The 16,488-nt window shown below is 41.8% G+C and overlaps 1 protein-coding gene across 1 annotated transcript; it reads left to right on the top strand.

Moving 5' to 3' along the window:
• The first annotated feature begins 906 nt into the window (after positions 1 to 906).
• On the top strand, positions 907 to 9,675 carry Rbm15 (RNA binding motif protein 15). Its single transcript, XM_008850357.3, has 2 exons — positions 907 to 5,002; positions 8,785 to 9,675. The coding sequence occupies exons 1-2, from the start codon at positions 2,134 to 2,136 to the stop codon at positions 8,805 to 8,807; spliced, it is 2,892 nt and encodes a 963-aa protein (XP_008848579.1). The 5' UTR covers positions 907 to 2,133; the 3' UTR covers positions 8,808 to 9,675.
• Positions 9,676 to 16,488: the final 6,813 nt, after the last annotated feature.

The following is a 16,488-nucleotide window of genomic DNA, read 5'->3' as shown; positions in this document are numbered from 1 at the left end:
ATCTGTAACTCGAGTTCTAGAGGATCCAACACTCTTTTCTGACCTCCGTGGGCTCTGCACAACATGGGTGCACTGACATACATGCAGGCAATACTCATACATCTAAAATAAAATAAAATAAAATAAAATATTACAAACACTATTTTTGAAGTCCTGGAGATGTTTAATCTAGAGCTTCACACGTTGGACAAGTGTTCTAGACTGTCTCCAGTCCTCTTTTCTGTGTGTGTGTAGTTTTTCAGACACAGTCTAAGTTGCTCAGGCTGGATTTGAACTCATTTTGTAGCTCAGGCTCGCTTACAAGGAACTTGTGATCCTCCTACCTCAGCCTCAGGAGTATCTGTGACTACAGGTGTTTTCTACAAAGCCTCACAGCAGCAACTTAATACAACGACTGTCTACCTATTATAATATTGTGGGGTTTATGATTTACATATTGGGCTTCTTTCAAGTTCCTTCGACCAGATCGATACAGAAGATCTTCACCAACTTCAGGATTATATACCAACAAAACAGACAACAAAATAGTTCAAATAGGGCTAACCGGCTTGCTGTATCTAAATCTTAAGGCAGGATTCAAGGAGATATCAGTTTGGAGGGAGCATTATTGTTACCTTGAAAAATATGCTTTAAAACACCGCCTCGACTACAGACCACAATCCTCCTGATCCTCCCAAGTAGGACTGTAGAAAGCGCTTTCCTTCACCAGGCAGTGAACCCCAGCGCGAGAACTACTGTCGAATCTCATCACCAGCCTATTACACGTGTTTACCTGACATGATAAAGGTATATGGGAAAAAATTGAGTTTAGAAGAGGATCACGATTAAAAGAGGTGGATCTGGGGAGACAGCTGTGCTACGGACTCAATCCTAGTATGGAATAATTGAAGTGCAGGCGTACAAGACACCGGACCAAAGCGATGTTGTCTGCATGGACCGTAAATTCCTTTTTTATTTAAAGGAGCAAAGCATTACATAATAAAATGTTACACGGCACACGCACAGCTAGACTGTCAATACAAAACCCACTCCGGGTCACGACAGAGAACAGGCGCAGAGGAAGGTCCGCTGTGGCCCGGCAGCTGGGGCCCCGCCCCCGGGCAGGAGCACAGGTCACCCAGAGTCCCGGGCCTGCCGGGCCTCCGCAGCGCCGTTTCCTAGCTCTCGGCACCGCCCAGGGCGTCAGGTGACCCGAGGATCTGTGAGCCCAGAACTCACCGCCCCCAGCAGTCACACGGACCCGGGAAGACGCTTTACTGCGCGGAGGTGGGGCTTTTTCTAACTGCTAAGATGGTGTCCGCCGGACCGCCCGGGACGGCTGCCTGAGGGAACCGTGGGTCCACAGCCGGAGGACCCACCCAGCCCGTGGTGCGGCCGCAGCAGGACTAGGGGGAGCCCGGAAGTTCCTGACGCCAAGGACCAAAGCACAGCCAACTACACCGCAGGACCAAACAAAAGTTTGAGAGAACGCAGAAAGCGCGGGGAGGCGGGCCTGATTCCCTGTCACCATCTCGCGACAGCTCAGTGACGTGGTACAGCAAGCGCGTGTTCTACTCTTTCACCTTCAGACTCCTCCATTAACTGGCCTGCGCCTTTAAGTGAGTGATAGACAGCACGCTTAGCCTATCAGCGTCCTCGTCAACATCCAATCAGATTTAAACTTCCCTCAGCCGCTTTAGAACTTGGAAGACACGGGTCGAAAGCGAGCGAGCGAGCGCCCTTTGTCTCTCGCGAGACCGCCGAGGGCTAAGCGCTCAGAAAACACGCCAGAACTGCTGTCCCGTCTTCATAAATTGGTGGTTTAAAGGACGTGTTCACAAACCAATGACAGAGAAGAGGAGGTGGGATCGCTGCTTTGGCCGCGCTAGGAGTACCGTTACAGGGCAGACTTTCTGTCCAATCAACGCCTCGAGGCCTTGGGTCAGGTGACCCTAAAGTGAGAGGGGCGGGGCTACAGCCTGGCGCGAGGAACCGTTAAGATAGACAACGAATAGAACCAATGAGGTACGCTGATTAGGGCGTCGGGAACCCAATAACAGCATCCGGGCGGGTGCCTTCCCGGAGAGCGGGGAGATGTGAAGACGGACAAGTAATTTTTCCAATGAGAGGACGAAAGAGAGAGCTAATTGACCAATGAGGGCTGCGGGGCGGGATCCTTTGCCGCGGCGGAGTCCAAGATGGCGGCGTGCGAGTCCGCTGAGTGAAAGGAGCGCGGGGTGGCGAGTCAGTCAGCTCCGCAGAAGCGACCTCCGGCGGCCTTCCACAATGAAAGGGAAGGAGCGCTCTCCAGTCAAGCCCAAACGCTCCCGTGGTGGTGAGGACTCGAGTTCTCGCGGGGAACGGAGCAAGAAGTTAGGGGGCTCCGGCGGCAGTAATGGGAGCAGCAGCGGCAAGACAGACGGCGGCGGCGGGTCGCGGCGGAGCCTCCATCTGGACAAGTCCAGCAGCCGAGGTGGCAGCCGCGAGTATGACACCGGCGGGGGCAGCTCCAGTAGCCGCTTGCACAGTTACAGTTCCCCGAGCACCAAAAATTCCTCCGGCGGGGGCGAGTCGCGCAGCAGCTCTCGGGGTGGAGGCGGGGAGTCACGTTCCTCCGGGGCCGGCTCCTCCGCTCCCGGCGGCGGGGACGGCGTGGAGTACAAGACCCTGAAGATCAGCGAGTTGGGGTCGCAGCTGAGTGACGAGGCGGTGGAGGACGGACTGTTTCACGAATTCAAACGCTTCGGCGACGTAAGTGTCAAGATCAGTCATCTGTCGGGTTCCGGCAGCGGGGACGAGAGGGTGGCCTTTGTGAACTTCCGGCGGCCGGAGGACGCGCGGGCGGCCAAGCATGCCCGAGGCCGCCTGGTGCTCTACGACCGGCCTCTGAAGATAGAAGCCGTGTATGTGAGCCGGCGCCGTAGCCGCTCCCCGTTAGACAAAGATACTTACCCTCCATCGGCCAGCGTGGTCGGGGCCTCTGTAGGTGGCCACCGGCACGCCCCTGGGGGAGGAGGTGGAGGCCAGAGGTCACTTTCGCCCGGAGGCGCCGCCTTGGGGTACAGAGACTACCGGTTGCAGCAGTTGGCGCTTGGCCGCCTGCCTCCTCCACCCCCGCCACCCTTGCCCCGGGAGCTGGAGAGAGAACGAGACTACCCGTTCTACGAGCGAGTGCGCCCGGCCTATAGTCTAGAGCCGAGGGTGGGAGCCGGAGCAGGTGCTGCTCCCTTCCGAGAAGTGGACGAGATCTCACCCGAGGATGATCAGCGTGCCAACCGGACACTTTTCTTGGGTAACTTAGACATCACTGTGACAGAAAATGATCTAAGAAGAGCTTTTGATCGTTTTGGAGTCATCACCGAAGTAGACATCAAGAGGCCTTCTCGTGGCCAGACCAGTACCTATGGTTTCCTCAAGTTTGAGAACCTAGACATGTCTCACCGGGCCAAGCTAGCAATGTCTGGCAAAATTATAATTCGGAATCCAATCAAAATTGGTTATGGTAAAGCTACACCCACTACCCGCCTCTGGGTTGGTGGCTTGGGACCTTGGGTGCCTCTTGCTGCCCTGGCACGAGAATTTGACCGGTTTGGCACCATACGAACCATAGACTACCGAAAAGGTGATAGTTGGGCCTATATCCAGTATGAAAGCTTGGATGCAGCTCATGCTGCCTGGACCCATATGCGGGGATTCCCTCTTGGGGGCCCAGATCGTCGCCTTAGAGTAGACTTTGCAGACACAGAACATCGCTACCAGCAGCAGTATTTGCAGCCTCTGCCCTTGACTCATTATGAACTGGTGACAGATGCATTTGGACATCGAGCACCTGACCCTTTGAGGGGTGCTCGGGATAGGACACCACCCTTACTATACAGAGATCGTGATAGGGACCTTTATCCTGATTCTGATTGGGTGCCACCACCTCCACCAGTTCGAGAACGTAGTGCTCGGGCCCCAGCTAGTGCTGTGACTGCTTATGAGCCGCTGGATAGCTTGGATCGAAGGCGGGATGGCTGGTCCTTGGACCGGGACAGAAGTGATCGGGATATACCTAGTAGCAGGGACCAGCCCAGGAAGCGACGGCTGCCTGAGGAAAGTGGAGGACGCCATCTGGATAGATCTCCTGAGAGTGACCGGTCCCGAAAACGTCACTGCCCTCCTTCTCCTGACCGCAGCCCAGAACTGAGCAGTAGCAGAGATCGCTACAACAGTGACAATGACAGATCTTCCCGTCTTCTTCTCTTGGAAAGGCCTTCTCCAGTCAGAGATAGACGGGGCAGTTTGGAGAAGAGCCAGGGTGACAAGCGAGACCGAAAGAACTCTGCATCCGTTGAACGAGATAAAAAACACCGGACAGTTCCTCCCACTGAGGGAAAAAGCCCTCTGAAAAAAGAAGAACGAGCTGATGGGAATCAATCCAGTGCCAGCACTGTTTCGTCAAAGCTCAAGTCCCCTTCCCAGAAACAGGATGGAGGGACAGCACCTGCAGCACCATCTTCTCCCAAACTGTGTTTGGCCTGGCAGGGCATGCTTCTGCTGAAGAACAGCAACTTCCCTTCCAATATGCATCTGTTGCAGGGTGACCTCCAAGTAGCCAGCAGTCTTCTTGTGGAAGGTTCAACTGGAGGCAAGGTAGCCCAGCTCAAGATCACGCAGCGTCTTCGTTTGGACCAGCCCAAGTTGGATGAAGTAACTCGGCGCATCAAAGTGGCAGGGCCCAATGGTTATGCCATACTTCTGGCTGTACCTGGAAGTTCTGACAGCCGATCCTCCTCTTCCTCAGCCACATCAGACACTGCCACCTCTACCCAGAGGCCACTTAGGAACCTTGTGTCCTATCTAAAGCAAAAGCAGGCAGCTGGGGTGATCAGCCTCCCTGTGGGAGGCAACAAAGACAAAGAAAACACCGGGGTTCTTCATGCCTTCCCACCTTGTGAGTTCTCCCAGCAGTTCCTGGATTCCCCTGCCAAGGCTCTGGCCAAATCTGAAGAAGATTACCTGGTCATGATCATTGTCCGTGGTGCGTCCTAAAGTTCATGTGTAACTTGTATTTACTACTTTGACATGGTTCCTTGTTTTGTGATGTGTAATGGGATACAGCATCAGATGAAAATTTCTTTCAGTTAGTTTAGTTGTAGTCTTTTCTTTTTTTAAAAAAATTATTTTTGTAAACTACCTTAAAATAGATCTTGGAACATTTTAGTTCTTTTAAGTGAAAGGGATGCCCTGAAGGTAGCAGGATTATTTGTTTTAATTAGGAGTTCCTACCCTTGTGACTTTTTCCTTTTTTTTCTTCAGGTTTTTGTTTTCTTAATCTTGAGTTTTAAAAAAATCCTCAAAATGACAAAACCAAAAATTTGGAAAAAAAATCTTAATTTGGAGAAAAGGGTCTGGACAATATTTACATTGGTAATCTGCACTGAAAAAATGATTGGTGCATAGATAATTCCTGTACTAGAAGCATTTGACTAAAATTGGATCAGGTATCACAAAATTGTAATTATTTTAATCAGGTATTTGGGCATTTCTCTTTAAATACACAGTTTATTCCCAGAAGGTTTGCTTTAACATTTACATCATTCGTTCTTAAATTTTGTATACTGTGTTTGCACTTCGGTTTGTAGCTGTAGCTGTTACTGGTAAAAATTGAGAATTGTGTTGCAGACCATTTACATCTCAACACTAATATGCAAGAAGTGCGTAGGTACTGTCAAGATGAGAATTCTTTGGTAAGTTAGGTGTGGGATGGTGTTTTTAAGAACTTTGAGAGTGTAGCAAATAACAGTTCTAATTGTGCATATTTCAAAACCAAGTGTTCCTCAAAAAAATGAAGTGTTCTTGAATCATTTAAGAAATTTCTGGTCTCAGAGTTGCCTGCAGCCTCATAAGTCATCTTTGTTTTTCAGTAGGCATTAAACATCTAGATTGCAGACTTTTTTTTAAGTTCCTTTAAAAAGTTTTGAATATCTTTGAAATTTCATGTTTAATATTTTCACTGCTATCTGACAATAGAGATTTGAAATGTGTTAAAAAAACAAAAACCTTTTTTTGTTTTATTTGCCCAGGTACCTGTAATTAAAATAATTTAACTTACCTGCACAGTGCTCCCCGCCCCCCCATAAAGCTGAGGATGATATAACATCTGGTTCTTAATAAGAACCTCTGCTACTTGATAATGAGGGATTTTTTTTTGCTTTGTTTTCTTTTTTTAACCTACCCTTCTTCACCACCTTTGGTTTTGGAGGTCATTACTAAATATGTTTTTCTCCCTTGATTTTAAGTACTGAGGACTTCAGCTCTAGACTTCACTATTTTATTAGGATTAGGCCCTTGATTTTTTTTTTTTGTTTGGTTGGTTTTGTTTTTGATCATGGATCATGGTCATTTTTCTATTTTGTAAAGGTAACTTACCCAAAGCCTTGCAGAACATAACTTTTTCTTTCTGTTATCAAAGCTGGTAGTTTTGAAATAGCACCAATAATAACCCAGAGAGATGTCATCATTTTTTTCACATTAGGACATGTGTCTAATCCATGGCCACATGAAAGTCTCATCACTATTACATCCTACTTTTTGGTTTTCACCATGCATTTCTTAAAAAAAAATTTTGTTGTTTGGAGGTAGATTTCGAATGTACTAGGCTTATGAGCACAAAGGTCCTTGGTGTGCCTATAGGAAAAATACCTGAAATCCTACAACTAAGACTTAGACTTTGGGTGCCTTTTGCTTTGAAAAAAGTAGTAGTTGGCATGGAATAGACACCTATTCAGAAACTAATGCGAATATAGTCTATGAACATGGTGTTTTAAGTATAGTTTGCAGCTAGATTTTTTCCAGTTTAAATAATTTCACTAACCATTAACTTTTGAATATCTTTTGATAAGATAGTTGGGCAAATGATTTTGCTCTATTAGAGAGTGAAGTCAGTAACATATAATTTTACTATAAGTCAAAGTGTGTATGGTTTTCCTTAAAAAAAAACACTCATTTGTTAACCGCTTATTGAAGAGAATTGTGTTTTTCACTCCATGTTTGTTTGAATCCTTATCTGACATTGCTACTTGTTCGATCTGGACAATTAGTAAATGCTTCAGTATTTTTGAAATGGTGGCTTGATGCCTTTTCCAAATGTATGTATTACAAGAAATTAATGATGTTTAGTTTGGTGCTTACCTACAAAGTACCATTGTCCAAGTGAATCTCTTGTGTTGCCCATTCTATTGTGCAGGTTCATAGTATCTGTAAATTACCCACCTTCAGAATTTGAATGAAAGCAGAAATCTGAAACTGGCTCTAATTCTTATTAGCCAGAATTTAATAATTTTGTATTGGATAATTTTTTTTTAACAGCCTAGTAGTTTTTTCTATTTTTTCCTTTAACTATTTTAGTGTAATTGATTTTTCAGAAGCTCAGCTAAAACGAATGGAAAGAAAATTCTTAAGTTTATTATTTACGTATTAAGTGTCTGGTAATTAAGATTTTATGATCACAACTTAAAAGTTTATGGAAATTTAAGCAATCTACTCAGATTCTAGTAAATGGTTTTACTTAATTTTGGAGTAGTGTTTTGCTGATTGTAACAGGGATTCCTATAAAAAATTTTCCAATTCCTAAACTCTAAATTTCTAATGTGTACTTGGCACTGTCAAGCCAAAGATAGTTTTCCTTTTAGGATTACATCTTATAATGTCCATCCTCTGGCTGGTATAAACTTTTGTTACATTTTGAAGGTGATAAAGACTTCCTTTGTGACTCACTTAGATTATTTGATACAAGCAGTAAAAGATGTTTTTCAGATTCAGACATTGCAGGTTTATTTAAAAACCACTTTATGAGCAGGTGTTCACTAATTTTTTTGAAAAACTTCAATTTTTTAAGTGGTGAAATTGCTCATTTTGCAGGCACAGCTTGAATTGCAATTTGGATTCATCTAAGAACCGTTTACCAAAACTGTGGTAACGCATTATGAAGTCTTCTAATAGAAGAGGGCCTTAATGACCTATATGTGGAAAAAAAAATGGAGAGAATTTCTGGACCTTTTTCCTGTCTTTGTTACAAAGACTGGTTTTGAGATAGGGGTTAGGTACAAGAACAAAAACCAGAGTTGGCCTTGTTAACACTCTGGTTAGAGTGATAACCCTAAAAGGTGGGAAATGATTTCAGGTAACTATAGTGAACTGTTACCTTTGATAAAGGGATCTTACGTGTATGTTTTGAACTGAGTTGGAAAGTGAGAGTCCTGAAGTGTTCTTTGTTTAGCAATTGTATGCCTGTTATCTTAACAGAAAACAACAGCTGCTATCTTTGGTAACATAGATAAAGGTGGTTTCTAAATGGCTTTGCAGCTTTGACCCCTTTCTGTAGTAATGGAGAAATCTGTGTTGCTCCATGTTTAAATTACAAAGTGAACATAGAGGGGGTAAATTTTTGTCTAAACTCCATCTTTCTATTCTACTTTTAAAAGTTATGTTTAGAAGATATTCACTGTTTTGTTTTTCTCTGACCATTTTGGCCATCCTTTAGTCAGTTATTTGAGGATAAAGGGTATTTCAGTCCTATAATCCTTGATTGCAATCTTAAATCTGTTGTTCTACTTGTTCCTTGTTATTTGTGTCTTCATACAGTAAATTCATTTCAAGGTTTGTGCCAGTGGGTATTATTGGTGCTTTTTGAAGTTAAAGTGGACTATCCAGGAAGGTCTTGTTAATACTATGTTCATCTATAATGGCATAGGGAAAATATATATATTTTTAATACTGTAAACGTTTGTACTGAATAACCTTTTTTCCCCCCCCCGCAAGCAAAACTGGTGAACAGCGGATGAAGATTCGGAATTTAAAGTTCTAATGGACCTTTTTGAAGAGAAGTTGTGGCTTATGTGGAGTTTACATGGGCCTCTGATGGAAGAAAGCTAATCTGTTTAGTATTTTGTGCATTTTACTAAATGGCAGCTTAACATTGTGTATCTGCTATTGTGATGCCAATGCCGGTGTTTTAAGTGGAAAAAAAATGACCTCTTTGCTTTGTGCTGTGTACACAAGATTTCTGGAAAAGTAAAGAAAAACCCTTTTTATGGCTCACACAGCTTAAAAGTAGCTGTCACTCAAACATGGGCTCGCAGTTGAGCTGCTTTTGTTTTATTCTAAATAAATTGTTTCTTTTGAGGAAAATGTTTTTCTGCCTGGAAGTGAATTGACGACAAACCTTGACCCCTTTGTTTGCAGCGGAGGGGGTACTTGCTGCTGCTCAGATCTTGTATGTCTTGAGCAAGAAGCAGGGAGACCATCAATTCGATTTGACTATCGTGGTGTGTCAATTCTGAAGGATCATAGTGTTACAGTGACCCCTTTGTTTGCAGTGAAGGGGATCCTTTGCTTCTCGGTCCTCAACGTGATGAGGGAATGGTGCTGTTTGCTGGCACGAAAGAAGCCGGGGCAAGCACCCTATGCCTCACCACAGTGCACGAGTCGGGGGCTTTGCTGGTTTGAAGAGCTGGAGTTGCTGAAATTTAAGTTTTGATTTATTTTGTTCACCCATCACGTTTGGCTTTAGTTTCATTTTTAATTTGAAGAAAAGTTTGAAATTGATTTATCTGGCACTTTTAACATTTGCACCAAATTGCCAAAAGAAGGAGAAATGCTCCGGTTGCTTTTTAAATGTTAATGATGATGTTAATAAAGCCTTTCCTGACACATTTGAGGAGCTCCTCCATCTCCAGGGGCTTCTTACCAGAGTTATGCAGTGATGGGTTTAGTTCTGAATGGATGAAGAGTTCCTGAGAGCTAGCGTTTGTAATTAGAACCGTTACTTGGTATCTGTGCCTTATTTGACCTGTGGTTCTACATGCCTTGGATGTGCATGCACCGTGACGGTTTCATAGGTACGAACGCACACTCAGGCCCAGTCACTTCGGTTGGTAGTACAGATTGTGAGGAAAAAAATGGAGGCATCCTTAAGGAGGAGAAAGTGTTTGCCTTTAGTTCCTGCATTATCCTGTACAGGGGCTCTTGAGCTTTGGAAGCCTGTTCCCAGTACAGGAGAACAACTCCCCTGTTTGCAGCAGGATACTTCAGTGCACAGTGACAACGCTGGAGTTCAAGAGGAAGCCAGCAATGCTGCACCTTTGGCTTCAGACACCATGGTTGTTTGCCAGTTTTTAAACTTAACTAGTTGCAGACGAAGACCACCTTGAAATGCAGGCTTGTTGGGCTTGTTTTGAATTTTAACTTCGGATGGAAGAGCCCTAATGCTGTCTTGTCTCCATGCGGGATGATGATTGCTAGGCAACAGGTGATTATCAACCAAGGATGCCACGGTTATACTCTGCAAGGTGGTGTTCCAGTGGCAAACAGCCGTATAAACTCTTGTAAACAGGTAAGAGGGTTTTTTAGAGGTCAAAAAATGCATTATAATTAATAGGGTGAGGGTGTTTAATGTGTTGAGTATGCTTCTCTGGTTAAAAGTCTTTAGGTGCTGCTGCTGTTAACTAATTTCCCTCACTTAGGTATTTGCAAAATTCTAGGCTGTAACTTTGTTTTTGTTTTTTATCATATGAAAAAATTATGTTAATGTGGGAGCCAAAGTGTTAAAATTTTGTTTATGGATTTGGACCTTGGTGTCCTTTAAATTTTGGACATTTCCCATTAACCTTGGCATTCACCTTACATTGTGATTTAATGGTTCAAGAGAACTTAACAGGTATCAAAGGCTCAGAAACTGACTTTAGTTTCAGTTTAAAGTACTTAATAAAGGATGCCATCTTTTTTTTTAAGAGGTTGGAAATGACAGATATTTTATCCAAAAATAGTAATTTTTTTTTGTTCCACAAAGAGTTTGATTATAAAATTAGGACACAAACTTGAGGAAATTGAATAGGCAGTGTTTGAAAGTCTGACTAACTTTTTGTCTTTTGCCATTTTCATTGTCCAGTTAGTCTTCTGAGCCTCCTCCCTGCACATTAATCAAATGTGAGACTTTGGCAACTTATCACCAGCACAGCTTTATAAGTATTATCATGCAGGCTTCCTCGCTTTGTTTTAGATGGGATCAAAAATTTTGAATAGAATTGTTCATCTCTTAGGGCAAGACTTAAGAGAATCAGGTCACAATAGTAGCTGTTCTATATTAGCTCCTTCTTCCCCATAGGTTGGTTTGAGCTCCGTGGAGTGTTTAACTGGACAGCTGTGTACCAGGCTGATACAGTAAAGGGGACAAAATGAGCAACAGTGGGCTTTTTCAGGTTCTGGTGTTTCATATACCAGTTTTAAACCAGGTTTGCTTATGAGGTCATTGTCACCTAAAGTTTTGCTTAATGAGCTTTCCTTGCATTTCTTTAAGCAGTTTATACCTGTTGGAAATGCCAGTTTTCTTTCTTTTGCTAGCCTGTTAAATAGGTTTTCCAATTTGTTGTCAAATATTTTAAATCACTATAGAGATTTAGGAAGATTATGTTAAACTTTCCACGCATTTCTGTGTGTTGGCTAACTTTCTAAGATCTCAAGCTTTATCTCAAGAGTGAAGGAAACATTTCAATTCAGGGCATTTTTCTATTATGTAAAACCATATACAAAACAGAAAGGTGCACAATATGACAAGGTTTTGCAACTGTAGTACTCATGAAATTGTGTACTATTAACTGGTGAAATGTTTCTATTTTAAAACTTGGAAACTGCCCTTTGAAGTATTGTATGGTTTCCCAGTGTTTTTAATATAATCTAAATTTAGGGTTCTAGAAAGCATAAAGTTCTAGGAACACCTGAATTGTTTTAAGTTTAGTGATAATTGTTAAAATAGAAAATAAGGATTTCCTTAAGTAAAACAAGCCAGATTTTGTAAATTGCTATTTCCATAGCTCAAGTCAGTTATTTACAAACTGTTTAGGCTTTTGTGGGATAGGGTCTCACTTACGAAGCCCAGGCTGGCCTCCAGCTCAGGATCTTTCTGCCTCCACTTCTCAAGAGATTACAGAAATGTGACACCATGGCTGATATACAGCATTAGTCAGTAATTTGAATCTAGTTTTAAATATCATTCCCCCCCCCCACCAGACAGGTTCATCATTTAACTCTTAACTGGCCTGGCCTTGAACTTACAGAGGATCCACTTCTCTCTGCCTCTCTCCTTCTGCCTCTCTCTGCCTCTCTTTGTGCCTCTGGAGTGCTGAGATTAAAGGCATGTGCCACCACACCTGACTGAGTTTAATTTCTTAATCTTAGCAGATTTTATTGAATAGCAAAATACCTTCAGACCTTAGACAAGCTTGGTGTTGGCAGCTAAGAAGTTTTGAACTTGATATAAAATTATTTAACATGCTATTCATCTTCTAGTTGAATGCTGACTGTTTATTAGGAACCTAGGTGCTGAGAATAGGAAATGGAAGAAAGCATCAGGTAGTGCTACCCAGTAGCAGTTTATACACTACTTAAGGAAACTAAATATAAAGAGGTAAATAGTTCACCACCACGAGGAAGTTCAGGATAATAGGGAACATACAACAGATCGATTGTTAATGATATTTTTTGAAGGTGATAATGGATATGTGACTATATAAATAGGTTGCTCAAGTTGAGATGGTTGAGGAGGCTTAGCCAAAGTGTTAGTTAAAAGAGGCTATGGAATGGTAGATGTTCAGGATATCAGGTCAGGAAGTCAAACATGAATAAAAATATAGCAACTTGTAGTTGGATGGAAACGTAGTAAGGTGGTTGTCTCAACAAAAATGGGAAATTCCAAAGGTCAAGCAGATTTGAAGAGGGTGGGAGTGGAGACTGGTCTTCAGTCACAGCGAATTGACAGCAATCACTGAATAACTACTTCAGACCAAGCATTCTGCAAAGTGCTCTACACTCATTGCCTCATTTAAGTCTTCACAAACGAATCCAATAACTAAATGATGGACCCAGGCCTTTCTCCTGGCTAGATTCTTAATGTTTATTTTGCCTCACTATTTTTTTCTGGATGCCAGGGATAGGATTAAAGCTGTAAACTTCAGAAAATGTGTTGACAGTTAATTTCAAACTTTATGGTATTAACATTAGCAGTATCTGGGAAAGGGGCTTTGTGTTTGACCTGCTCTGGTCACTTTGAGCTTTGTTAGGCCCAGGAGTCTTCCTTTACAGGCTCCTCAAGTAATTCTTTTATGTTGTGTGTTTGGTGGACCACCTATTGAATAACACTGTCGTGTAGAGAGTGTAAACCAGGGGTCGTACCATGTTTGAGGAATAAGGAAAGAAATGTGATCAAGAATAATGTTCTGTTTCTGAGCTGAGAAAAGCAGCTTCCAGAAGATATACTCAACTGTAGTAGACAGAACAAAACTTGAAATGCCTTCACTTAAAATTCCTGCTTAAGTGCTGGGTGCCATGGCACGTGCCTATAATCTCAGCACCTGGGAGGCAGAACAGTGAGTTCAAGGCCAGCCTTGGATATTACATAGCAACACCCTGTCTCAGTAAAGGAAAACAGCAAAAAAGATTGGTTGTTTAAGTTACAGTTTTATAATCATGATTACTTCAAGGCACTCAGTGTTGCTTGGTATTTAATTTTGCCTCCTCAGCAAAGGGCCACTGTTTAGTTTATGAAACACTAATGGAAAGGGTTGGGGATATAGCACAGAGGCCGAGCACTTGCCTAGCATACAGAAGGTCCTGGTTTTGATTCCTCAGTACCACACATACACCCCCCCACCCACACACACACCATACACTCATACACACCCCACACAAAATGCTAAAGCATTTGTTTTGACTGACTCATACATAACCAGGAACTTACTGAGGTATCCTTGAATTTTTGGATATTAACCTAAAAATAATGTGATGTGGTCTGTCTTGAATCGTTTCTGGAGTGAAGTGTATGTACATGTGAAAATTGTTTACATTAATGGGCCATCATCTGAATCGTCTATTTTCTAACTTGGTTACTAATAAACTAGAACAAATTACAGGGTGTGAAATCTCTTGAAATTGAAACATTTTTTGAGTATCAGTATGATCAGCAAATTTCAGATTTTGGAGCATTTCTGATTTTCACATTGGGATTTCTACCTGTAAAGTGTGCAGATATTCCACTCCTGCTCCCCACTCCCAAAAATCAGACCCCTGAAATCTGAGAACTTAGGGTCATAAGTAACTCATATCAGAGATAATCAACCAGTTTAGGGAAAGTTGCGCCCATGTACATTTATAGCTTGACCTGTAAATGACTGAAAGAATTCTTGTTTTGAATGATCTGTACTTCATTATATTTGCTAAATGTAGCTAATAAGTCTTCAATTATTTTGGTAATTTTAATATATAGGTATTCTAGATCTTAGGAACATATTGGTGGAAAAAAAGTGGTTTCTCTTCATGAGAGTTTATATTCTGATGGAAGAAGATGGTAAATTGTTAAGTTAAGCCTTGTCTCAGACAAAGGTTTCGAATTTTACTCTAAACATGAAATGTGATTGGAGGTTTTAAGCAGAGGGCTAGGATATTGTGTGTTTAGCTTTCAGGAGGCCTGAATTCAGTCTGTAGGAACAACCCTTCCCCTCTAAAAAATAAGAATTTGACTACTTATCTTAGAAAAATAATATATATTTACTTCAGGTTTGAAGAGGAAAAATATTAATATTTCGGATTCCCTATAAAGATTTTGAATACATTCTTTTTGGATTTTGTTTAGTTGAAAAAATTGTGTATGGTGTGTGTGTGTGTGTGTGTGTGTGTACGTGTATACATATTTAGAGGTGAGAGTTGATTCTCCCTTTTATGTGGGTTCCTAGGATCAAACTCAGGTCACCAGGGTTGCATAACAAGCATCTTTACCCACTGAGCCACCTCACTGGTCCTGTTTAGTGTCTTTTTAAATTTTGTTTTGTGGTGCTAGGAGATTCCAGCAAGGCTGGTGTGCTTAGGTATGTGCTCTACTGTTGAGCTTTCCTTCAGTGTCCTTTATAATCATACAGGTTTTATTTCTTTTTAGTTCTTATAGTTGTTGACCATCTTGAGCTTTCAAAGCAGTCTTCCTTCTAGTATATACATCATATGCTGCTTAGTCTTTGTTTCAGCAAATTGTCACAATAATTATTACCACTGTACATAGTTTCTGATATAACACATTGACTATGCTTTCTGTATTTCATAACTCACAGTTTTTCTAGTGATTTCAACCCAAAATTTCATACTAAAATTTAGAGGGTCTTTCTGTGAAACTACTGTCCTCTGTGTAAACCAGATATACGTGTGTACAAAATTATTAATTGTATAAGTTGTGTAAATTTGTTATATGATTTTTCACAGGTAGCCAGTGGATTTCCTTTTTACCTAGGAAATGGACTTCATTTTATGAATGAGCATAAGCTAGTGCACCTATGCCCACAATAAAACTATTATATGCCAAATTAACACTTGAGGTGCTATATATATTTTGATTACACATTTGGAAGCATACTCAAAACAACAACCAAAAAAACGCTATCCCATATACTTGATTTACGTTTTAGCTTGTAGAAATTTTGTCAGTAGTTTTACTTGGCTCCCAAGATAAGTATCTTATATAGTTTAACGTATGTTTGCTTTGAGACAGTAACCCATGTTGGCCTAGAACTCCCAGTGTAGCCAAGGATGACCTTGAACCTCTTTCTTCCTGCCTCCACCTCCCAAGTGCTGGGATAAACCATCACATCCAGCTTTGCAACCCTAGCTGTACATTAGAATTCCCCAAGGAACTTTAGGAATTTTAATTCTGATAGCTAAGATTCTTCCTCAGATTCATTTGAATTGACCTAGGTAGGATGGGACTCTTCAAAGCCTGGAGTTGTTTTTCCTTTGTTATAAGTACCCAGGTGATTCTACTGTGCCCCCAGGGTTGAGATCCACTACTCCAGAGACAAAGGCTATACATACTCAAAAATGCACACAATCAACCTTTTAAGAATCGTTTGGAAACATAAAACAAAATTTCAGTGTAATTTTGGCTTAGTACAATATGTATATTTCTTATATTCTAGAATCTCTGCTACCAAAAGTGTGGTCCTATCCCAATAGCATTAGTATCATTTGGAAGTGAGTTAGAAATGTAGAATTGTAGAGCCTCATCTCAGGCCTGTTGAATGGGATGGAGATCTGCAGGTAATTCATATATACATTAAAATTTGATAGATGCTTGCCTAGCATATGGGAGGCCCTGGTTTTGAGACCCAGCACCATGCACATAAACAAAAGTTTGAGAAACACTGCTTTTGATATAGGTGTGTAATCTGTCATAAAAATTAATGATTAGAATCTTTTTCCTCATGCATAAGTCTCAAAGTTGCATTGGTGATATTTACTATGAAGCATTAAATATTTTGCTCTGTTTCAGAAAACACAATAATACACATATATATATAAAGTATACATTTACTTATTTTCAATTGGAAAAATACAATTAAGAGAGTTCTGAGGTAGTGAGCCTCAGAGGACCAGAACATAACCAGTTTCAGTTAATAAGACAGAAGGAATATTATTTTTGATTCTTCTCCT

This window comes from Nannospalax galili, unplaced genomic scaffold (assembly GCF_000622305.1).
Source record: "Nannospalax galili isolate Female #2095 unplaced genomic scaffold, S.galili_v1.0 scaffold5, whole genome shotgun sequence".
Classification (NCBI taxonomy): Eukaryota; Metazoa; Chordata; class Mammalia; order Rodentia; family Spalacidae; genus Nannospalax; species Nannospalax galili.
Note: the sequence above shows the minus strand (reverse complement) of the source record. Positions and strands in the feature narration are given on the sequence as shown.

What these genes read in the sequence shown, in the direction of transcription:
- Rbm15 (XM_008850357.3), top strand. Translation starts at nt 2,134, where the DNA reads ATGAGGGCTGCGGGGCGGGATCCTTTGCCGCGGCGGAGTCCAAGATGG. An exon ending in GGTCATGATCATTGTCCGTG is followed by an intron (nt 5,003 to 8,784) that starts GTGCGTCCTAAA and finishes CCCCCCCGCAAG; the next exon opens with CAAAACTGGTGAACAGCGGA.